The following is a 24,591-nucleotide window of genomic DNA, read 5'->3' on the forward strand; positions in this document are numbered from 1 at the left end:
GAATTATTTTTAAACAAGCAATGCGCAGAAGTGGAAGAAGACAATGGAATAGGAAGGACAAGAGACCTCTTCCAGAAAATTAGAAACATCGGAGGTAAATTCTAGGCCAAAATGGGTATGATCAAAAACAAAGATGGCAAGGAGCTAACAGAAGAAGAAGAGATCAAGAAAAGGTGGCAAGAATATACAAGAAGACCTGTATAGGAAGGATAACAATATCGGGGACAGCTCTGACGGTGTGGTCAGTGAGCTAGAGCCAGACATCCTGAAGAGTGAGGTTGAATGGGCCTTAAGAAGCATTGCTAATAACAAGGCAGCAGGAGACGACGGCATCCCAGCTGAACTGTTCAAAATCTAACGAGATGATGCTGTCAAGGTAATGCATGCTATATGCCAGCAAATTTGGAAAACACAAGAATGGCCATCAGATTGGAAAAAATCAATTTATATCCCCATACCAAAAAAGGGGAACACTAAAGAATGTTCAAACTATCGAACAGTGGCACTCATTTCACATGCCAGTAAGGTAATGCTCAAGATCCTGCAAGGTAGACTTCAGCAATTTATGGAGCGAGAATTGCCAGATGTACAAGCTGGGTTTAGAAAAGGCAGAGGAACTAGAGACCAAATTGCCAATATCCGCTGGATAATGGAAAAAGCCAGGGAGTTTCAGAAAAACATCTATTTCTGTTTTATTGACTATTCTAAAGCCTTTGACTGTGTGGACCATAACAAATTGTGGCACGTTCTTAGTGGTATGGGGATACCAAGTCATCTTGTTTGCCTCCTGAAGAATCTGTATAATGACCAAGTAGCAAGAGTAAGAACAGACCACGGAACAACAGACTGGTTTAAGATTGGGAAAGGAGTACGGCAGGGCTGTATACTCTCACCCTAGCTATTCAACTTGTATGCAGAACACATCATGCGACAAGCTGGCCTTGAGGAATCCAAGGCTGGAGTTAAAATCGCTGGAAGAAACATTAACAATCTCAGATATGCAGATGATACCACTTTGATGGCTGAAAGCGAAGAGGAACTGAGGAGCCTTATGATGAAGGTGAAAGAAGAAAGTGCAAAAGCTGGCTTGCAGCTAAACCTCAAAAAAAATATCCAAGATTATGGAAACCAGCTTGATTGATAACTGGCAAATAGAGGGAGAAAATGTAGAAGCAGTGAAGGACTTAGTATTTCTAGGTGCGAAGATTACTGCAGATGCTGACTGCAGTCAGGAAATCAGAAGTCGCTTAATCCTTGGGAGAAGAGCAATGACACATCTCGATAAAATAGTTAAGAGCAGAGACATCACGCTGACAACAAAGGTCCGCATAGTTAAAGCAATGGTGTTCCCCGTAGTAACATATGGCTGCGAGAGCTGGACCATAAGGAAAGCTGAGAGAAGGAAGATAGATGCTTTTGAACTGTGGTGTTGGAGGAAAATTCTGAGAGTGCCTTGGACTGCAAGAAGATCAAACCAGTCCATGCTCCAGGAAATAAAGCCAGACTGCTCACTTGAGGGAATGGTATTAAAGGCAAAACTGACATAGTTTGGCCACATAATGAGAAGACAGGACAGCCTGGAGAAGATGCTGATGCTAGGGAGAGTGGAAGGCAAAAGGAAGAGGGGCCGACCAAGGGCAAGATGGATGGATGACATTCTAGAGGTGACGGACTCGTCCCTGGGGGAGCTGGGGGTGGTGACAACCGACAGGAAGCTCTGGCGTGGGCTGGTCCATGAAGTCACGAAGAGTCGGAAGTGACTAAGCGAATAAACAACACAACAATGCCATGTAGGGCTTTAAAGGTAAAAACCAGCACCTTGAATTGGACCTGGAAGCAAACTGGCAGCCAATGCAGCTTGCGAGCAGAGGTGTAATGTGTGCAGTTCTTAGAGTACACATAACTCCCTGCGCCACTGCATTTTGCACCCACTGAAGTTTCTGGATACTCTTCGAGGGCAGCCCCATGTAGAGTGTGTTACAGTAATCCATTCGGGAGGTGACTAGGGTATGAGTAACTGAGAGTAGGGCCTCCCGATCCAGGAATGGGTGCAACTGATGTCCAGAGGACCCTGAGAAGAATCAATATGTGGAAAGCAACAGGCCCAGTTAATATTCCAGGGCGGGTACTCAGGGATTGTGCTGATCAACTGGCTGATGTTCTCATGGACATCTTTAATATATCATTGCATCAGGCTGTGGTCCCGGTATGTTTTAAGACTGCAACTGTTATAGGTAAAGGTAAAGGTTTCCCTTGACGTAAAGTCCAGTCGTGTCCGACTCTAGGGGGCGGTGCTCATCTCCGTTTCAAAGCCTTGGAGCCGGCGTTGTCCATAGGACACTTCCGGGTCATGTGGCCAGCATGACTCACGGAACGCCGTTACCTTCCCGCCGAAGCGGTACCAATTAATCTACTCACATTTGCATGTTTTCGAACTGCTTGGTGTGCAGAAGCTGGGACGAGCAACGGGAGCTCACCCCGCCGCGCGGTTTCGAACCGCCGACCTTCCGATCGACAGCTCAGCGGTTTAACCCGCAGCGCCACCGCGTCCCTGCGCAACTGTTATACCTGTGCCTAAAAAAATCTACGATCACATGTCTTAATGACTATCACCCGACAGCACTCACTCCCGTTATGATGGACCATATTGTCTCCAGACTTCCCCCATTGTTCGATCCACTTCAGTTTGCTTACCGGCCAAACTGCTCTGTAGAGGATGCAATCTCCTCTGTTCTTCATTTGAGCTTGACACATCTAGAGGAGAAGAACAGCTATGTGCGATTGCTGTTGTTGATTTCAGCTCAGCATTTAATACGATTGTTCCTCAGCATTTGGTAGACAAATTGGGCTCTCTGGGTTTAGTACTCCTTTGTGTAACTGGCTACTTGACTTCCTCACTGATAGGTCCCAGTTGGCACGAGTTGGAAATAATATCTCCAAGCCTATTTCTTTGAGCATCAGTTCTCCCCAGGTCTGTGTCCTGAGCCCATTGCTGTTTACTCTGATGACCTGTGACTGTTGTGCCAGGTTTACCACCAACTCCGTTGTGAAGTATGAGGATGATACAGCAGTAGTGTGTCTTTATCAAGGACGACAACGACTGGGCTTATAGGGAGGAGGTTGAAGGGTTTGGTTTGTTGTTGTTTATTCGTTTAGTCGCTTCCGACTCTTCGTGACTTCATGGACCAGCCCACGCCAGAGCTTCCTGTCGGTCGTCAACACCCCCAGCTCCCCCAGGGACGAGTCCGTCACCTCTAGAATATCATCCATCCATCTTGCCCTTGGTCGGCCCCTCTTCCTTTTGCCTTCCACTCTCCCTACCATCAGCATCTTCTCCAGAAGGGTTTGGTGGAGTGGTGCAATATAAATAGCTTGGTCCTAAATGTTGAAAAAACTAAGATTATTATCGATTTTAGAAAGAACTGGCCCAGCCATACACCACTCTTTATTAATGACATAGCTGTGGAGTCAGTTAGTAGCATTTGGTCTCTGGGGGTGCAGATAACGAATAGTTTCACTTGGTCTCTTAATGCTGCATCCTTGGTAAAAGGGCACAGCAGCGTTTGCATTTTCTGCGCTGGATGAGGAAAGCCCATCTTCCACCTCCCATCCCCCTTACTTTCTATAGAGGCACTATAGAGAGTGTATTGACCAGCTGTATTTCTATCTGGTTTGGAGGCTGCAGTGCCTCGGATAAGAAGTCTGTGCAGAGGGTGGTGAGTGTAGCAGAGAGAATAATTGGGATTTCACTTCCTCCCATTCAGGATATAGCACATACACGCTGTCTGTCTAGAGTGCAAAATATTGTCAGTGACCCCTCCCACCCTCATTGTGGCTTGTTCTCCTTGCTACCCTCTGGGAAAAGGTTCCGCTGCATTCAATGCAGAACAACTAGATTAGGCAATAGGTTTGTCCCCTGGGCTGTTAGACTCCTGAACTCTTAATAATCCCCTCTTACTTCATGGTGGTGCATGTTGTATGCAGGACCATGATATTTATCAGGGATAATGATTAGGGGAGTTGAATGCTAAAGAATATATATTATAGTAACTATTTTTTGTGAGCCAATTGCAACAAAATTTCATTTTAATGTGCACTTGTGTACAGTGGAATGACAATAAAAGTCCTGTTTCTATTCTATTCTATTCTATTCTATTCTATTCTATTCTATTCTATTCTATTCTATTCTATTCTATTCTATTCTATTCACTGGCACACAACACAAAGCTGTGAACGACTCTCCTGGCCACGACTACCACCTGCTCTTCGAGCAGGGGTTGTGAGTCCAGATGGACCCCCAGGTTGTGCACCAGGTCTGTTTGAGGCAGTTCAACCCCATCCGGCACCAGAGATGGTATATCCCCAATACAGAAGGTCTGAAAATCCAAAGCCAGTCAGTCTTGTCAGGGTTCAGTTGAAAATCAGGGTAATACTTTACCCTGTACCCGGTTAACTGAACTGAAAGTTTACAGATAGCGTATAAGCTTTCATGTGTTCAAGTACTTTGTGTCAGATGGAGCTGCTATACTACACTGTGATCACTTCCAGTTTCTGTTATGTTCACATATAAATGGGTGATTGTTGGGATAAATGAAAACCCTGATATTTTCAAATTATTGGTACATGTTTTGATGAATGCAAATAATGGGATTGGTTTATAATACTCTGCAGTAGCTAATAAGATGTTAACTGAGAATTCTATGTAAAAAATGTTCTTAACAGACTATGGAAACAGTTAAGTTTGAGGTTTTCTTATTTCTAGCTTTAATAGTGTCCAGATTCATAAATCACACAAAGCCATACAGTGGTCAGTATATTTTTGGCTTATTTTTGGATATACTGTGTAAATAGAGGCAACTGTGGCCAAATCAGCAAATTGCAGCTCAGTGCATCTGTGAATCTAGTCAGTGTCTGCAAAGCGAACAATTGTATATATTCTAACCTTATCCTTGCCCTCTTTCCCTTTCCACCATTTGTCTGAAACACGCAAAAGGCAACTGTGAGCAAAGGATACATCCGGACTCTAAATCGCTAACAGATCAGGATGATCAAAAACATATCTCAAGCCCAGGATCTCCCTCTGATAGGGATAAACAATCACCTGATAAAATAGGTGAGGAAGCCTTGCTTCTTGTTAATGAAATGGGAGCCACTGGGAAGTTCTCATGGGGGGGATTTGCCAGGTAAGCAATTATAATTTAGATTGCAACTCATCCATCCATATTTCACAAGAAAGACCTACTACTGAAGCTGGATAATTTAGGAATTTTTAGAAACTTTAGGAAACAACGAAAGACCTGGTTCTGTAATTATGCCTGGGGCGGGAGAGAGAGTAGCCATTCCTGGGGATGGTTAGTTCCTTAGAAGGACCCTGCTCTGCTTGCAAATCACAGAGAACTTCCAGCCATCGGGGTTTTTATTGTATTTATTTTATTGTGTATTATAGTGTTTTACAGTTTTATATTTTTATTTATGTTTTATTGTAAACCACCCAGAGTCCCTTTTGGGAGATGGGTGGTGATAAATTTGATTAATAATAAATAAATAAATAATTTAGGGATGTATGCCCTAACAATGCCTTAACAATATTAAGTTAACGTTTTATCTCATGTTTTTATCTTAATGTTTTTTTGTCTACAATGACCAAGCTGGTGTACACAAAATACTTATAATAGTATTGAAGGTGTCTCTACTCCTCTGGCATATTGGCATTGTTGTGGGATAAGACAATACTTATTTAGGACAGAAAACCAGGAACCTTAGATTTCCCCAAGGAGAAATAAAATTGGTAGGTCTGTAGTATATTGTTGCAATATCTGCTCAAATGTATAAGGTATGTGTCTAGAGCAGTGTTTCTCATCCTCAGCCACTTTAAGATGGATGGACCTCAACTCCTAGAATTCCCCAGCCATCTTAAAGTGGCTGAGGTTGAGAAATACTGCTCTAGAGTGATAGCTTGGCGTTGTTACCTTGTTGATTTTGGTAAAGAATGGACCTTTTAAATTTTATACACATTTTGATTTTGATATATAGGCTTATCTGTCTGTCGTGGGTTTTCTTTTTAAGGCAGCAGGAGGCAGATACTTGAAAGGGACCCATCTCTTGTTGTTGCATATATTTGTAAGGTAAGAGCTTTTCTCCAGTTTGAGGGTACCCTAATCGCAATTGGGGAATCCTGTTGTAGTATACAGAATGACATAGCCTGACTTCATGTCATGGCTGTGATAGTTCTGAGCTGGGGAACAATTCGTGTGAAATATGATCCAGATGTTTTGCTTACTAGAGTACCTTCACCCAGCTTTTCTGGGTGAAGGAAATGCTAAGATTCCAATCCTCCTAAGTAGGCATGTTTAGGATTTCAGTGCATTTGGGTTGCCTGTGCTTGGATGTTTCTCATATAGATTGTTGAACTACCATTACCAGAGAATGGTTTAGAAGTGGTGGATGTTAAAATGTGCCCATTGCATATATTTGCATTTATCTGTTTTGAAGTGAAATTCAGTGTTCAGTGGGACTTCTCCCCAATATGTGCATTTAGAATTGCAGCCTTTGTTGATCTTAGACTGACTTCTTCTTGGGATGATTTATTATTTTTATGTGCACATTGCTTAGTTCTCCAAGTGTATTCTGCATTCTTAATAAGATATTTCATCTCTTTTCATTTGACAACAAGCCAAATGTACCTTTTGGTTCTTTCTTAGTATTTCTGATATTAGTGTTGGGTTGTAAATAGATGAATTTTATGATGTAATGTCAACTTGTACTTTACCGTTGAGATGATGAACACACTGCTAGGAATAGGTGATGAAATGACCTTTATTTATCTGTAGGTCCATCCAAAGAAAGGGAGCTTCTTAGTTTTAAAAGCAAAGGAACTTGGCTTGCCTATGTAAGTATGGGGTTCCAGTGGATGTTTATATGTGGAATGCCATCAGTCTTCAGAGACTGGGTAACTTACTTTCTTTTTTCTTTTTCTTTTTAGAGGCAATGCAGCAATTGCACCTATAATAACAGCTGTGAAGAATGGAGAGAATATCATGTTTGAAGGGAGAGAGGTAGAACTTTCTGAATGGTCCTTTCATTTAGAATTTCATGTGAAATTAGCTGGGCATCCTTGCTAATTTCATGTAACCATGGTTTAGTTTTTTAGTTTATTGTTTTGGGCAGAGAGAGTACAACCTAAGATGCTTGTTTGGCCTTTGTTTCAGTCAATGGGAATATTTAAATGGATTGAGACCACTATTGATTTGTTTGTATAATCTGAAAAAGCACATGAAATTCCTTACTTATTCAAAGGGAAACTTTAAGTTGGACCTGCTCATCATTGTGGGTTGAAGTGACCAGCTTTCTGAGCTCAAGAGCTCATATAAACTGGTGGAACAGTTAGGAAAAAAATCCTTCCCGCCCTGTGACCCCTGCCTCTTGATAGGCAGCCTTCCATTGGACAATATGGGAGGTGTTTCCCAGTAATGTTCCTCTCCCTATTGAAATGTGGACTGTGATAGATTTTAATAAAACGTGTATTGGTGGTGTGTGTTGACCTGTGTGTCTGATTACAGATCTTGGCTGAAGAACTTTGTACGCCTGCAGAGCCAAGTATTGTGTTCATCATATTGGAGTGCCCTCATGAAGGTTTTATAGATGCAGTCTGTAAAAACAGTACACTACTAAGGTATGATTAAGGAAAAGCTCAGCTGCCTTCATATTAAGGAATCACTGGATAGGGGCTCTTTTGCCATGCCTTTATTATTTGCCATGTCTTTTGGAATATGAGTCTGTTTTTATGCTCACTAGTCTATGTCAACAACCCATTTACACTAGGTCAATAAGATGTGTCAAAGTATTAGTAAGCAAGAAAATTTTAGATATTGCAGGGAACCTATAGGATTGGTTCCTTTAGTAGGTGTACAAATAGTATGAGACCCAAGAGAGTATTTAAAAAGTTAGTGCAGACATGCTCATGGTACAAATATGAGCTTGTACTTTTGCAGCCACAAAACTAGTTATGTTTGATCATAGTATCATTATTTTAAAGCCAGCATTGAATTCTTGATCTGTAATTCCAATGATAAACTCTCCTCTATCAAATTTATACTGGCATGATGGGACATAAGGCTGCAGTCACTCGCAGAATTCTGGTCGCCTGTCAGTGGAATCTATATAACCAGGCCTTAGCTGATGGATGAAAAAGGATCCCATGGATACAGGATAGTAACTATCCTGTGCTTACAGTATATCTTAGAAACATAATCTGTCATCATCCTGAGCATTTCTGCTTTTATATCAGATGTTTTGTTGCAGGTATCAAGAAGAGAAGCAGGAGCATTCTGTGGCTTTAGTTGTTCATATCACTCCAGACTCTGTTCTGCAGGATAATCGGTATAAGCAGTGGTTAGAAAGGTTTGTGTCTAACACTATCCATAGCATCCAATTGCTGCTCAGATTATCTAGAATAAATGGGATTGGGTTAGAGACATTGACATAATGCTGGCGTTTAGCTCATGCTGGGCAATTATTTACTGTTAGAAGGATAATAGTTAGCATTGTTTAATGCTTGGCACTTAGACAATTTTTGAAATGCTTCCCGTGCATTTGTGTTAATAATTAACCTATAAAGTAGGACAATATTACAAATATGGAATGAGTCCTGAAAGAGTTAAGTTGCCTTGAGAATCTAAGTCTATAAAATAGGGAGCTTCTGACTTTTTCACTGTCATGGCAATACTTGAGCATTTGGGTTTCTCTGTTTTAATGTACTTCACACACAACTCTGTGATTGGAAATCCAGTGAATTAGCTATGATAAAAGCTTCCGGGTGCCTCTGAGATGAGAACATTTCATGCTGTTTCTCAGTTGCTCTTTTTTACTAAGACTGTTCTATTGATGTGGTTGATAAACACCTTGCGTTCTATTTTTAAGAACTTCCTTGTCTGGGAGATGGACGTACGAGGCAAGGAAATCCAGTCTTCATGTTATGAGTGATAGGCATATTGCTTTGTATATATAGGTGTGGATGAAAAAGGCACATGAGAGATTCTAGCAGAGGGGTGCAAGTGATGTAAATCTTTGACCATTAATGGGGTGACAGACATCACAGCCAGATTGCCTTTACACATACCTGACCTCTGATTGTACTAAAGCTATCATGAGAAGCACCTGGAGGCACAGAAAGGAGGAGCCCAGGCATTAACACTGTAAATAGCTTGTAGTTTGCTTGTACAGACAATAATGGTGGAACCCAATCTAGAATGCAATTCTGATTCAGCAGGAAATTTCCTACCCTATTTAGAACATCAAGTTTTAAAATATGACTGATTTTTCTTGCCCCACTAGCTTTGGTGAAAATACTCAACACTTGATACTCAACGAAAATTGCAAGTCAATACATCATCTGCACAGCTACAGAATTCAGAGTCAGCTCAATTACATACATCCGAAGATCTTTCCATTGCTTAAAAACCAGCCAAGCAAGGTAAAAACATAATGATAGTAGTAAATGTTATTTATGTAACTGCTAGAAGGGTGCATACTCTGTCTTGTCCAGTTTGGCAGCATGCTTTTATGTTTTTCTGTCTACCCATCAGGAAGAAGAGGCTGTGTTCAGTGTGCCTGTGACACAAGGAGAATGCCTCCTCAAATACCAGCTGAGACCCAAAAGGGAATGGCAGAAGTTGGTAGCCACTTCAGTTTGCCTTCACACTATGAGTTCAGTCTTGTCCAAAGACCTGCCTCCTGGACACTGAGCATAGAATTTCTGCAGCTTTTTGTCTTTCTATCCCTTTCCTCATCAATTGGATATTATTTAAATATTTCAAAAAATGAAATATATTTTGGCAAAACAGCAATATATTTTAATCTCCATTTTCTGCCTCACATCCTTGGAGGATATGCTAGAGTAGTACTTGTTTTAAATTGTGCTTTATTAAATAAGATAAAATGGTTTTAGTGTGAAATGGGCTGCTTTGAGGATTTTGGAGGTGCTTTAAATGGAAAATGGAGCAGAACGGTCTGAAACACTTCCAGAATGCTCGAAACAGTCCATTTTATGCTCAGCCCAGGGCATTTCATGTTCAATATAAAGTGTTTTGCAGTTGGAAAGGGGTGTTTTGGTCACTGTTATGTCATTTGTAATGATATAATGGTGCAAAAATGCATGTATCAAATTTATCTTAACATTATATGAGTGGCAAATGCTTGTTGTACATTAGAAACATATCCACTCAGAGTTAGTTGGGTGGCATACAAGTTTAATAAATCATTACTATTATTAATATATGATACAAAAGAAAATATGCTCAGAAATTTATCACATAAAAAACGATTGCAGAAAATTTGGCCAGATTGCTTAAAAGTCCTCTTTCTTGCTTCTCCGTCAGAAAGAAGAATCAGATATTGATAATCATGTTGTAATGCTGCTTGTCTGATATTATAAGTGATAGAAAGAGAAGAGAAAAACCATGGACTAGGTTTACATGGAAGTCACCAAGCATAATTTCTGCTCTCAGTAGTATTTGTTAACTTAGATGCTAGGTTGCTTTGTAGTGGGAGTGGGGAATAGTGGTTTCTGAGTCTAGAAAGCTACAGAGAGCTTGGAAGTATGAGCAAGTGAGCAGATAATTTAAAAACAAATTATTTCATTTCAAATAGTTGTTCACTGTTAACAGCATCTTGAATAAATTAGGGGCAGGGAATTTTTTTTTTTTTGGTAGCTGGGAACTGTGGCCCTTGTTCAGAGATCCTATTATTTGAATTGGGTAGCCACGTAAATGCTATAAATAAATACATACATACATACATACAATAAAATAAAGAAAGTCAATAAATAAATGAGGAAAGCTTCAGGGATATTTGGTCAGTGATGACCTAGGAAGCGGGGGAGCCAAAATGTGGAGTTTCTCTCCCTTCTGGAATTTGAGATTTCATATTTTAAGTAAATTTCAAAGAAATGCTGCACGTTTTAGCAAGCTGCACATAAACAAAATTCCACCATGACTTTCAGTGGGGTGATCAGGGGGCTTCTGGAATGGCAAGAAAATGGATACAGGTACTTCTTGCAGTCTGTAGGTTGCCCACTCCTGAGTGAATGTTTCTCAAGGGTTGGCAGGTTTTTCTTTGTGACGAAAGTATTGGAATAGTTGACAATAATAATAGAGCCCTTGCTCTTAGAAAATAAAATACTTGTTAACTGCCTCTCATTGTCTCGTGTTCTTTCAGGGATGCTGTTTTTAGGTATAACCGTGCTGAATATGTAGCTGAAGCCTTGCAACTCCCTGACTTCCAGGATTCTGTGCAGAAGTGCCAAGAGAGCTTGTCAGTGAAACCAGCATCATCAGGTCAATAAGCTATTTGTAGGATGTGCCAGCAGGGCCAGTCAAACAGCTGTCTGGAAAAGCATGCACGTTCTGATCTAAGTTTGAGGAGTTCATGTAATAGATACAAACTTTACAAATAAGAGAGTTTGTTAATCTCTAAAAGTCAACAGTTGAAAAAGTGGTGGTCAATTTTGAAGGCTCCTGCTTCTCTAATCATTTGTAAAAGTTGACATCCCTTGAGTTATTTGTGAGGAAGCTGTCTTCTGAAATAGAGAGTGCTGTGTTCCAGCAGCCCAAAGGTTACTTGGTTTTTTGTTATAGTTGCCTAATTGTTCTGGTGCTTGTGAAGGACCACTGCTTAGAAAACAGCCAAGGGTAGAGGATGCAACCTATATGCTAGACCAGTGTTTCTCAACTTTGGCAACTTGAAGATGTATGGACTTCAACTCCCAGAGTTCCCCAGCCAGCTGGCTGGAGAACTCTGGGAGTTGAAGTCCCCACATCTTCAAGTTGCCAAAGTTGAGAAACACTGTGCTAGACCATTTTTTGAGATGTAATGTATAGTGTTCTGAGCTTGGTAATAAAACTAAAGAATGAGAACCCCCTACCTTTGGCCCATCTTTCCATGCAGGTTCCTTGGCCCATCTTTCCATGCAGGTTACTATCTTCAAGCTGAGAAAAAAAAAGTTTTTTAGAAGTCCAGCCCTTTTGACACTCTGAAGATGTTAATTGTGACCATTCTTTTTGAGTGATGTGTTTTGTTTTCCAGCTGAAGCAAAGAACAAACAAAAAGGAATATCTTTAGAATATAGCTTGGCTCAGTTTCACTAGAATGCCTTTTGGCTTAAGATACAAGCAAATGAACCTTACTAATATTTCTGATATTTCTGTCCACTCGCTTTTCACACCTTGCGTTTTCATAGTGCAGTCTCCCAGTAAGTAAATAAATCCATCCACCCAACCAAAGATGGAAGAGTATGAATGGTAGGATTTTTTTTTACTGCTGAATCTTCAGTTGCCAAGTTTTGTGCCAAATAGATTTGAGACATTGGGCTGAGATGTTAGATGAGACCAGCAGGATGGTTGTGTAATTGTAAGATAATAAGTTTATTTTGAAGACTTTGGCTGCACTGTATTAATGTTACTATTGTGTGATTATTTTAATTTTAATTTTGGGGGTTGATTGTTACTGTTGTAATTATTAGCTGCTCTGAGGAATGACCATGTAAATCATTTAAATAAATGGATTATATAGCAAAAGGGTTGGTAGAAAACACATTAGTAAAAAATGTAGTTTCTTATATCATTCAGAGCTGCTTATTTATAGGTTGGCTGTGGCAAATGTGATCAAATTTGCTAATATTATGGGCTTCCTACTCTGCACAAAGAGTTTGTTTTTAAGTAACAGTCCTGTCTTTGGTTTGCATACAATTAACTGCCTTTTTCTCACTTTCTAGAAAAACAAGATTGCTACCCAGAAGTTGTGTTCTTAGGAACTGGCTCTGCAGTACCAATGAAAATAAGGAATGTTAGCTCTACCCTGGTAAATATTAGGTATGTTACACTTTTGAGGAAATTGGTAGGCGGTTGCTCACCAGGAGACATGAATGGATAAAAGTGTAGTACCTAATTTGTAACTTCTCCAGCAGAAAACATTTGCCTTCAGTATTGATTCTGACTTCAGTCACTTTCAACTGGAAATTGATGTAGGAAAGAATCCTTTCTAATGTTTCTGTCTTGATCTCACCAGTATATCTCATGCTATCTGTTGTCTTCTTTAACTTAAAATGCTATATCCTGATTTCTGTATTGAATTGAAAAGCTTGTTATTTTAATCATACGTCTGAAAGCTAAAACTAAAGGCAAATAAGCAAAGCACACAGTAGTAAGTAGAGCTTTGCATATTAAAGTCAGGGATGAGCCTAGATTGTCCTAGGATATATTTCTACAGTTAGGATACCAGATCCTAGGATACAGTTCTACAAAATAAATGCAAACTAGGATTTTTTAAATATACAGTATATTTGCATTAACCACATTTAGATGGTGGGAAGACAGCAGAACTACTACCTTAAGCTCTCTTGCATGAAATACAGGTAGTCCTTGAATTATTTATTTATTTAATTTAATCAAATTTATCCCTGCCCATATCCTCCTATCGGAGGGACTCTGGGCAGTTTTGATGACAATTGGGGCTGGAATTTCCATTACTAAGTGATGCCATTGTAAAGCGTGACTGCATTGCTTAGCAATGGCAATCCTTGCAGTCCCAGTTGCCATTGTTAACTGAAACCCATGCTTTTTAGATCAGGCAACTTCCTGCCAGCTTCCCACCGTCGAAGTGGGGAAGCCAGCAGGAGGTTGAAAGTTTCAGGCAGTCAGGTAAGTGGCTGCTGCATGGTGGGGGTGCGTGGGAGTCCCGAAAGGGTGTGTGAGAGGCACTGCATGGGTCAGAAAGGGTGCGCAGGGGTGCACGAATGGACAGTGTGGCATGAGCACAGAGGGGCTGGGGAGGGTGCGTGGGTGGGGGAGACTTATCCCAGTGACTTGGGACATTTCCTGCCAGTTTCCCATTGACTTTCTGGGGAAGCCAGCAGGGAAGGTTGCAAGTGGCAATCATGTGACCCTGGGGTGCTTGGCAACTGGTCATAAGTGTGAATGGTTTGCCAAGCGCCCAGATCGCAATCACGTGACCACGGGGGCGCTGCAACAGCTGTAACTTCTTAAGCCCCTTCGTTCAGCACCGTTGTAACTCTGAATGATTATTGAACAAATGATTGTAAGTCAAGGACTACCTGTTTTGTGAGGGAAGGTGTAGCATGTCAGGATCACGGCTTCTGTAAATGCAGTCTCATCTATTGATGATAATGTATACATTCTCTTTTGCTAGTCCTACTCAGTCTGTGCTTCTGGATTGTGGTGAAGGAACCTTTGGCCAGCTTTGCCGCCACTATGGAGATGAAATTGACAAAATATTGTGCAACATTGCAGCAGTATTCATTTCTCATATACATGCTGATCATCATACAGTGAGTAGTGTATAATAATTGCACTTTATTTTACTCTTGTTACCCATAGTCCTTGCTTAATGATGGTAATTGTGACTGGCAACTCCATTGTTAAGTGACATGGTCGTAAAGCATGACATCATGTAACTGTGCTGACTTACCACAGCAGTTGCAGCAGTCCCAGTTGCTGTCGTTAGGTGAATCCCACTTGGTCTCAGTGTCCTGTGGTCATGTGATCATCATTCACAACCTCCTGCTGGCTTCCCCATTGACTGTACTTATTGGAAGCTGGCAGTGAAAGTTGCAGATGGTGGTCACATGACTGCAGGATGCTGCAACATCGTAATTGCAAGCCCGTTGCCAAGTGCCCAAATCACAATCGTGTAACTGTGGGGATGCCGCAACAGCCGCAACTATGGTGACATGTCGTAAGCCCTCCTCATTCAGCACCATTGTAACTTCAAACAGTCGCTGAACAAGTGGTTGTTCAGTGAGGACTACCTGGAAATTAAATATAATCAGTGGGTCTTTATTTTATTGTATACCCTCCTTGCTTCTATGTTTTTCTGTGTTGTAGACAATCCATTTATGTAGCTGATTTTTCTCAGTTGCAAACAACTTTGAAATGACTTTAATTATTGACTGATTAAACAACCAGCCACATTAGTATGAACAGTATTTCAAACCCCACTGATAATGCTTTGCTTTTTAGCTTTAAGTAAAACTGTGTTGTCTTCAACATACTGAGAGAGAGGGCATCTTATAGAGGTTGTTTTTTGCCTTTCTACAATCACCTCACTTTAAGAAGAAACATTTAAAGAGGAGTGTATAAGGAATAAGCTGTCACCTATTCACAATTTACCAACTTTCTTCTAGGGCTTGTTAAATATCTTGTTGCAGAGACATCGTGCACTTGTAAGTATTTATTAATTTATTTATTCATACGATTTATAAAGCTTCCTATCTCACAGCAGTGACTCTGGGTGACATACAAAGATTAAAACTATTAATCATAATCATAACCCATGATGCCCCAGTTAAACAGTAACCCACAAAACAAAAGCCATATCCTCAGCAGAGGTCACCTAACTGCCAGGCCCAAATGCCTGGGGGAACAGCCAGGTCTTCAGAGCATTATGAAAGGCTAACAGGATTGGAGCTATATCGATCTCTGAGGGGATGCTTTTTCCAGAGAGCAGGCACAGCCACAGAGAAGGCATGACTTGAGGTCCCACAAAATGGCACTGTTTGATGGAGGGACCCAAAGTATGCCCTCCCTGTTAGAACTGGTGGGATGAGCAGGAACAGCGGGGGACACAGAAATGGGGGGGACAGGTGGTCCTGCAAATAACCTGGTCCTGTGCCATGTAGGGTTTTAGAGGTGGCAACCAGTACCTTGAATTGGATCTGGAAGCCAGCTCACAGAGCAGTGATGTTAGGAGTGTATCGAGAGATGCCCAAAACTGCTCATGCCACTGTGTTCTGGACTAGTTGCAGCTTCTGAACGCTCTTCAAGGGCAGCCCCATGCAGAGTGTGTTACAGTAATCCAAACAGGAGGTCACTAAGTCATAAGCAAGGTCTCTGGTTCATGAATGGGTGCCACTGGTACACAAGATGAACTTGTACAAAGGCTCCCTTAGCCACAGCTGACACTTGCTCTTTAAGCAGGGGCTGTGAGTCCAGGAAGACCCCGAAATTATGCACCAGCTCTGACTAGGGAAGTGCACCCCCAAACAGACTTAAAGATATCAGTCTTGCCAGGGCTAAAGATGTCAGTCTTGTCAGGGTTGAGCCGAAGCCTGTTCTCCCCCATTCAGACCCCCATGGCCTCCAGGCATTGGGAAAGGACCTCCTTTATTAAGAATAACTAAGTATCAGAAAACTATACAGGGATTAGTTGTTGCCTTGTTTTCTAATGTGACCTCATGGTTTACTGATTCTTGCAAAATTTCTCCTGATTTATTTATTTTTCTTCATTCAGGTATCCCGGGGTGAGTCTCCCAACCCATTGTTAATGGTTGCACCCACAATACTTATGACATGGCTGAATCAATACCATGATCACTGTCAAGAGATCCTGGGGCACATCAAGTAAGTAGATACTTATGTGAGATACTGAAGTATATTTATAGCAATATGTTAGAGTAATATTCCCTTACAATAAGTTACTGTTGACTCTAAAATGACACACCAAGATGGGTCACTTGAGACTTTACTTCCCATACCTTGCTATATCCCCAGTAATTATAGCTATGAGCATTACTCACCATATGCAGACCTTGTCCTTTTTGTATCAGTTTATATTCCACCCTTCATCAGAGGAACTCAGAGCAGTGTGCATGAGAGAGAGTTTCTAATCCAAGAACATTCAGTGGCACTGTTCCCACAACACACTTAATCCAGTTGGTCATTAACTCAATTAGATCTCCGTACTAGTGATTTTGGAACTCACTTTCTCCAGGAAGTGCCACTGTCTGATGAACCCTTGTGTCAGGAGAATACTGCATGATTTCATAACAGCACTAGCTCCTCACCCATTGGCCTAGCAAGCAGCAGTAGATATGATTTAAAATGTGCTGCAGCCTGTTTTTAAGAAGTGTATTTTGTGTTATCAGGCCTTGGCAATGAATTCTATAATGGAAAAGGCTTGCTTTTTTCAGCTGTTCTGTCTCTTGAGCTTTTTTTCTTGGAGATAGCTGTGCAAAAATGGGGCAGTTGAATAGATTCCATGTTCCCAGGATATAACTGGATTGAATTAGTTTAGATTAGACTGATTCTGCTTTGGGCTGAATCTAGCCCCATGGGAATAAGTTCACAGGGCCAAGTTGACCCACTTGTGGAAACAGCCAGCGAGTTTCATGTCAGAGTGGTGATTTGAACCTCTGTGTATCCTTAGTTCTAATCTGACAGTAATTGTATTAGCACCTTGGTACTCAGTTTAGTTACGAGTTTGAAGAAGTTAGAGATGAGGGTGAATAAATTCATCTAATATAGTAATTTAGCATCTTGTAAACTTCTAGGAAAAGTACCTAATTACTCTGTTGGGTCTCTAACTTGTTTAGAAGAGGAGATATAGATACATTTCACATAGATTTGATTCAGCTTGGTGATTATTTTTGAACATATGCAGGGTTCTACCTCATCTCATATTCTTTAAATAATTGGTCATCTAGATCAGATTAATGTTCTGGGTAACAAAATATTTATTAGAACCTTGGTAACAATTCTGCCAAATGTTTATTATGGGTAGCTATTATATGTTAATCTTTAAAATAAAAATATTCAGCACTGCCAGTTTAGAGCAATTTTACACTCATGTTGAGACTTGTGATTAATTTTCTTCTTTATAAAATTCATGGAGTATGTGGACAAGCAGATAATGGGATGAGCCATTAGGTTCTTCTAATGAAATTGGTTGATGTGAGCAGAAAATAACACTATATTTGATAGCTAGTAACATGTAGGAATTTGAAAGGAAAAACAAATGTCATAATGGTGTGTACTTACGAAGAGAATGCTTTCCCCCTTGATACCAGGTAGCTCTCCTGCTATTAAAAGTTCTTGTTTTTAACTCTTTCACAAAACAAAACCATACATGCTTTTACTATAACTGTGGGTCTCTTTTTTTCCCCTTTCAGTATGATTCCTGCCCAGTTTTTAAAAGAAAACTCTGAAGTGTTTAAACCCAGTGCAAAGGTGTATATTGAATCACTTATGGAGAAATGTGGCTTCAGAGAGGTAAAAACGGTGTGGGAGAGACTGGGATAGGAAAAAGCACACAGATCTCAAGTGGTTAACGTGCTATGACATTTAGTTTCAGACATGCGAAGTCCGGCACTGTAAGAACGCCTTTGCTTGTTCCATGGTCCATAAATCTGGCTGGAAAGTAGTCTATTCTGGTGACACTATGCCATGTGCTGCTTTAGTTGACATGGGTAAACTATGCTTTTACTTCTATATTACTGGGTATACTTTGTGTCAAACCATGTGCTTGAAAATCTTCTTATGCAGTTCTTAAGATGTCACAAATATGGTTTTCACAGGAAAAGATGCTTCTTTGTTGATTCATGAAGCAACACTGGAGGATGGAATGGAAGAGGAAGCTATAGAGAAAACACACAGGTAAAGAACTTCTAGCAAGGGATGACATTACCATTTTTTTTCATGTAAGAGTGGCATAAAGGAGATTTTTAAAAAGGTTTTTTTAAATCTAAACAGTAATAGGAAGCATCTCTATATATAAAATTTATGTTCCTTGAATAATTATGTAAGATTGGAGCAAATATTAACTGCTTTGGGTGTTTGCATAGTTTACCTTGTAGTGAAGTCTAAGTTAGACTTGATTTTTGCAAAACCCTTTTTGTGTTGTATGGTTATTTTCTTTATTTTGAAAACGTCTTCCCCCGTTATATTAATGTGCTAAGAAATACAGCTTTCTGACACGAAACAAAGAATTATGTATAGGGAATAGACGTGGCCTTTTTCAATATTTAAAAGATTTTTTGGTTTTCCAAGAAGAAAAATACAAAGCGCGACAGAGCAATTTAAAATTGCAAGAATTTTCAGACCAGGACTCTGGTAGGGGTGAGACAGGTGACCTGAGTTTCTGCAGGCCAAATATATCGCCTGGCATTTTGAAGCAGGCCCCTTTGCTAATTTTTTTACAAGGAATAGCAGCTGAAATATTCTGTAAATGCTTTTATTTTGTTCCTGTAGTCTTCTGATTTGCTTTTCCATTTCTTCTAACATAGTTTGGTATGAAGGGTTGTGGGAAGTATTCTTCATTTCATACCGTGGAAGCCTTGTGTTTTCTTTTTGTTTCCTCTCTGTAGCACTACTTCACAGGCTGTTGAAGTTGGGATGAGAATGAAAGCAAAATTCATTATGCTCAATCACTTCAGTCAACGCTATGCTAAAATTCCTCTTTTCAGCGAGGATTTCAGTGAGAAGGTTGGAATTGCATTTGATCACATGCAGGTCAGTTAAAAATGTAGCTTAAGCTAAGAGAGCTCCACATTTCCATGTGCTTCTCTTGGATACCGAGTATATTTTCTAGTCACACAGTAAAATTATCTTGGGGATCTCTGCCCCAATGTCTCAAGCTATCATCACAGTGGATGACTCTGTCTTACAGAAGTGGATACACAACTAACACCTTATAATACTATGTGTAGCTTTCGTTGTTTTTGTCAGCACTCCTTTCTTGCTTGGACTGTAGTCGCTTCTTGAGTCCAAGCTTATTTACTCTTCTGTGCATTCTATTCCTTCCTTTGAAGCAGCCCAAACAGTGTTATTTGGAGACACTTTCTTTCATTATTTTCCCGCTCACAAGGCAGTGATTCTACTTCCACAACGAGTCTGATTTGGAATAGCTGTCATGAGTGCCGTTGAGCTGAAGACATCAGCGCAATGGCACACATGACAATAGCAAGGAAACAGGGGAAGGGGCTCAAGATAAGTAGCCATCAACTCACAAAGACTGAAGGACAAGAAACAATGGCTAAACGGATCGCGAGGCACACCCAAGCTGTTAGCGCTAACGCAACGGAGATCGCCCAGCTGACAGCAATCACCGGAGGAATAGAGAAACCGATGATGGGCGATCCCGGAACGCCAGCGGGGCCTCGCAACCCCTCACCTACCGGCAGGACAACGGGTTGGACAAAGGGGGGTGACGTAACCGCGAGTGAGGGGGCGCTGACCGGCGCGGGGTATTTAAACCCCGCACCGGCGCGCTCCTGTCACTCTCAGCTTTTTTCCTATACTGTACCTACACTGTGAATAAATCAGAGCCTGTTCCACAGAACCAGTGTCTGAGAATTATTCAGAGGTAGGCAGCGCATGACAATAGCTTAGTCCCAGTTCCACTTTTAAGAGGTATAAACACAGTAGATTGGAATTCTACCGGGCTGGGCTTAATCTGGTGAGGAGAAAGTAGTATCTTATCATCATCCAATTGGATTATCAGGTCTGATAGGGAGCCACTGGTCCAAGTTGCTCAGTTCCTCTTCAGAACATATGTTCATCTCTCCATTGTGTAGCTTAGTTCCAAAGTTTTTCAGTGTTTCCCCAGAAGAAAGTGGGAGTTGAGAATAACTACCTTGAATTGCCAGGGATTGAAAGGTGGGAAGGAATGATAAATATTTGAGCATTCTTTTTCCAAATCAGAAAGTGTTGACTTTCTGCTTGAAGATTTTCTTAATTCTCTGTTCAGTTATGCACTGAAAGTGTGAATCAGGAGGAAATAGGTGCTGGAGTATTGTAACCAGCTTGGATTTTATACCTTCTTGGATTTTATATTTATTTATTGTATTTTATAATAATTGTGATGTCGTTGTTTTTATGAGATTTTAATGTTTATATTTGGAGCCTGATTTTATTGTAAACTGCCCAGAGCCCCTCTTTTGGGGGAGATGGGCGGTAATCAATTTGAATAATCAATCAATCAATCAATCAATCAATCAATAACTTTCTAATTTATCATCTCCTTGAGAAATGTGGGCACAAGGGTAGATATAATAATCTTAAATAATGTTCTACAAGTAGGGCTAATATCTGGGCCTAGTTTTCCTTCTTCATATTTCAGCTTTTTTACCTCCTATAGATATAGCTTAAGTGCATTTTCACTTTCTGGAGGCTTAGCAATCCTTCCTGAATTGGTAAACTTTGTAGTTTTCTCACAAAAAAGCCATTAATAATTCTTCTGAGTGTACCAGAAAAGTTTTTTTTTATTAGTTTATGTAGGGGTGGTAGTGATTGAGCAGATAATTTAATCTGTGGTATTGTTTTTTTCAGTAAGCTTCCAGATCACCATTCTTTAGGATGTTTACTTGAGAGTCTCTTTGGACACCCATAATTTTGGCCTATGTTCAAGCCCTTCAAAGGAAGGAATGATACATATGCACATTTGGGATTGGGGGAGTATATTGTATAGGAAGATTCAAATTTTGATAAACCCTGGGTATTGTCATTTTCCTAAATCATTGATCTAAGATGAAAAACTCCAAAGTTGCTGTTTCTTCAGCTGAGCTTCTGTATACCTGTCCTGCCTCTTTTTCTAATACAGGTCTCTGCCCATACTCTGCCTACTCCTCAACAATGCTTCTATCACTTGTAAAACTAACTTGCCTGTGGTAACTTAATGATATATGTTTAGTCTTCCTTCATTTTTAAAAACATACTTATTTTTAGTTTTATTTTAGCTGATTTTATCTCTTCATGCTATAACTGTTTGTAAAGTAACCTATAATCTGAAGTCTTCAAAGCTACAATATCAAGGTGGGTTTGGTTCTGTGTTTCAGTCTCTTGGGATTTTTTGCTTGCTGCTACTCTGGAGAAAGTCACAGATCATGCTTTGAGGTCATAGCTACATATGGTTCCCCTTCCCCCCCACCCCCCAGGTTCTCTTGAGCAATACAGGTATATTTGCCACACAGGCTTCTTGTCTTCTCTTGATAAAGAAATTTCTAAAGTTTAAGAAGAATTAAAGCTCACACCACCTCCTTTCCAGTTGTGGGATTAAAAAAGTGATGGGAGCCTCAAATGAACAAACAAAAGATAGGAAATAAGTAGCCATTTTTGTAGGTATGACATCAGTCTGGTGGGGGCTGGGGCTGATGACCTTGCTGGCCAATTAAGGTTCTGTTCCCAGGCAGCTTTTCCAACAGAAGAAGTCAGATGTGTTGGCATGTTAGACTTGAAGAACTCTGTTTTCAGTCTCCTAAGATGGCTGTTCTTAAAGATCAGAACATTTTAAATATATAAGTGAGCTTGAAAAATTGATTGGGCACTAGAAGCTCTTAGTAGCCCAGCAGGTTTTACTTTGTTTGCTGACACAACTGAAAAGAATCCAGCGTTAAGTGCATGCTACTCACGTAACCCTTCATTTACATGAATTTAAAGGCTGTGGATGCGTGCAGATCCTGCACAGTTTTTGCTATATACTGTTGGTCTTCTTTGTCAGGTTCGTTTTGAGGATTTTGATGCCATTCCAAGACTGATCCCACCTCTGAAGGCCTTATTTGCAGATGAGATTGAGGAGATGGAGGAGCGCCGGGAGAGACGAGAATTGCGCCTCTTGAAAGAGGCATTCAAGGCCTCCCAGACTGCCAGGGGGAACGAACCACCAGCCAAAATGAAATTGGACTGCACAGAGGATCCTGTTGGAGCACCAAATAAAAAACTCAAAACTACCAATTAAGCAAAGCAGCAAATTAGCTGCTGTTCTATCAGGGAGAGTGACTGAAGCATGACATCTGATATGTGTGACGCTGAAGACTCTAGGAAGAATCAACCCGTTGAACTTTACCAGATTGTTGGCTCTGGATCAATTGCCTGTGTTGCCTCTACAAGCAGAGCTCCTGCTGGACATGTTAATAGCATAGCTAACAAAATGTACTACTCAGCTTCTCTGGATAAATTTATTATCCAGAGAGACAGTCTGGTGTGATGGCTCATTTCCCTGTATGCTGGAAATATTTTATTTTTCCCTTCTCTTGCCTCTTTTTTTTTAAAATGATTTAGGCAAAGTGGGAATATGGTCACTTAGACAAGTGGGGATCTGCAACTTACTATTTGACTCTCAAAGTATTGGTTAATTTTTTAAAAACAAGTCCTTTACACTGAAAGAGCTTTTCGTATTGTGACCATATACACTTCTGGAGTTGTCAATGCGTATCTAAAATTAATTTTGCAGCATTCTTCCTATGAAGCTATTCGCAGCGTAATGCTATAAGTACTCATATTTTTAAATTCAAGGACCCAGTAAATAGAATGTACAGACATATACACTGTGTGCATATTGTCCAAAAGTGTATTCAGCTATATTACTACAAGGTAGACGTTTCATACAGTTACACTAACCACCTAAATAAGTACAAACTAACTATATTTTTTTCTATTGTATTATCCACAAAAAAAGAAACTCAATTTCCCTATCAGCTACCAAAAGCAGAGCAAAGTGATTAGAGTTATGGTTCGACAAACACCTGGGTGGCTATATGTTTCTCACCCTTTATTAAGGCTTTAGAGGGAACAGGCATAATTACAGATAGTATTATTCATTAAATTGATATCCCACTTTTCCTTCTGAGAATTCAAGCATGCACAGTACTCACCTTCCTCGGAGGAATAAGCTGGGCTGGAAAACAGCTCGAAGGCAACCATTTACTTTCCACGTCTAAGGATGAACTTGAAGCTGTGTCTCCTCTCTCACCTCCCCTCCAGTCCAGCATCAGCCATGATTCAATATTTAGATACCATTTGTTGTCGCTTCTCCAGATCCATAGTGAGGGCAATCCATGGTAAAATTATTGGAGGAAACCAATGACGGGGCCATCCTTGCCGATGCTTCTCATGTAAATACAGTAGAAGGTGTGAAATCCCTGTGTACATTGGATTAGGGAGAGTTTAAAGAATGAAGTAGTTATATAGTAAATTGCAAGGGAAGGCATGGGTAGTTTGTTGGCCTAATGCAATGTTTTTCAAACTTAGCCACTTTTAAGATGTGTGGCCTTCACCACCCAAAATTCTCCAGCCAGCATGGGAATTCTGGGAGCTGAAGTCCACACATCTTAAAAGTGGCAGAGTTTGAAAACCACTGCCCTAATGTAGTCTTTGGATAGTCCCTAAGGTGAATGTAAAGGAAATTAAAATGAGCAGAGTGAAAAGTGTCCTTCCTCTGTATTAAGAGACTAGTAGAAAAACCTTAAAAAGTGGTTAAAAGAAATTCCCATTTCTTTTGAAGCTGTCGAAATAAGTTTTCCTTCATTCTAGTTCACTTAATAATAATGTGACTAAGATATTGCTTCAAATTATTTAGCTGCTGTTCTCCTCTCCCTCTTCCAGTGAAGGTGTGAGTGCTGTGCCATTGGACTTCCTTTTTGGATTAATGCTACCCCCTTGCCGAGTCCTGAATGCTTTCTAGTGCACTACGTGCATGCTGCAAAACAAATCCTTGCTGCTGAAAGTGAATTGAAGCAGAATCTGTTCACCAACTTCCTTCCTAGGCAGCACAAAACGGTTTGGTTTGTGTTTCTTTAGTTTTAGCTTATTGTATTGTGCAAACCCAGGTGCTAGTTCGGTGTACTGTGGTGGTAAAGGCACCAGGCTAGAAATCGGGAGACAGTTCTAGTCCAGCTTTAGACACACACAGCTGTGTGGCCATGGGCCAGTCATTCTAAGAAGCGGGCAATGGTAAACCACGGGGACTAGTCCGGGCAGTCACCGGGAGTCAACGCAGGCAGGCATTGATTGATCGATTGTTATGAAC

General features: G+C 40.5%; 1 protein-coding gene across 1 annotated transcript in view; it reads left to right on the plus strand.

Moving 5' to 3' along the window:
- The window catches only part of ELAC2 (elaC ribonuclease Z 2), a 36,112-nt gene extending 13,006 nt beyond the window's left edge, over window positions 1–23,106 (plus strand). Inside the window, exons 7-24 of the mRNA XM_063292576.1 lie at window positions 4,994–5,113; window positions 6,067–6,125; window positions 6,831–6,889; window positions 6,983–7,055; window positions 7,560–7,672; window positions 8,302–8,400; window positions 9,334–9,472; window positions 9,585–9,670; window positions 11,215–11,333; window positions 12,770–12,866; window positions 14,203–14,341; window positions 15,197–15,235; window positions 16,303–16,412; window positions 17,960–18,059; window positions 18,136–18,256; window positions 18,365–18,443; window positions 19,154–19,298; window positions 22,285–23,106. Of these exons, the coding sequence (XP_063148646.1) occupies window positions 4,994–5,113; window positions 6,067–6,125; window positions 6,831–6,889; window positions 6,983–7,055; window positions 7,560–7,672; window positions 8,302–8,400; window positions 9,334–9,472; window positions 9,585–9,670; window positions 11,215–11,333; window positions 12,770–12,866; window positions 14,203–14,341; window positions 15,197–15,235; window positions 16,303–16,412; window positions 17,960–18,059; window positions 18,136–18,256; window positions 18,365–18,443; window positions 19,154–19,298; window positions 22,285–22,521 (1,934 nt within the window). The 3' untranslated portion in view covers window positions 22,522–23,106. The remainder of the gene's footprint in view (window positions 1–4,993; window positions 5,114–6,066; window positions 6,126–6,830; window positions 6,890–6,982; window positions 7,056–7,559; window positions 7,673–8,301; window positions 8,401–9,333; window positions 9,473–9,584; window positions 9,671–11,214; window positions 11,334–12,769; window positions 12,867–14,202; window positions 14,342–15,196; window positions 15,236–16,302; window positions 16,413–17,959; window positions 18,060–18,135; window positions 18,257–18,364; window positions 18,444–19,153; window positions 19,299–22,284) is intronic.
- The last annotated feature ends 1,485 nt before the right edge of the window (window positions 23,107–24,591 follow it).

This window comes from Candoia aspera, chromosome 2, assembly GCF_035149785.1.
Source record: "Candoia aspera isolate rCanAsp1 chromosome 2, rCanAsp1.hap2, whole genome shotgun sequence".
Taxonomy (NCBI): Eukaryota; Metazoa; Chordata; class Lepidosauria; order Squamata; family Boidae; genus Candoia; species Candoia aspera.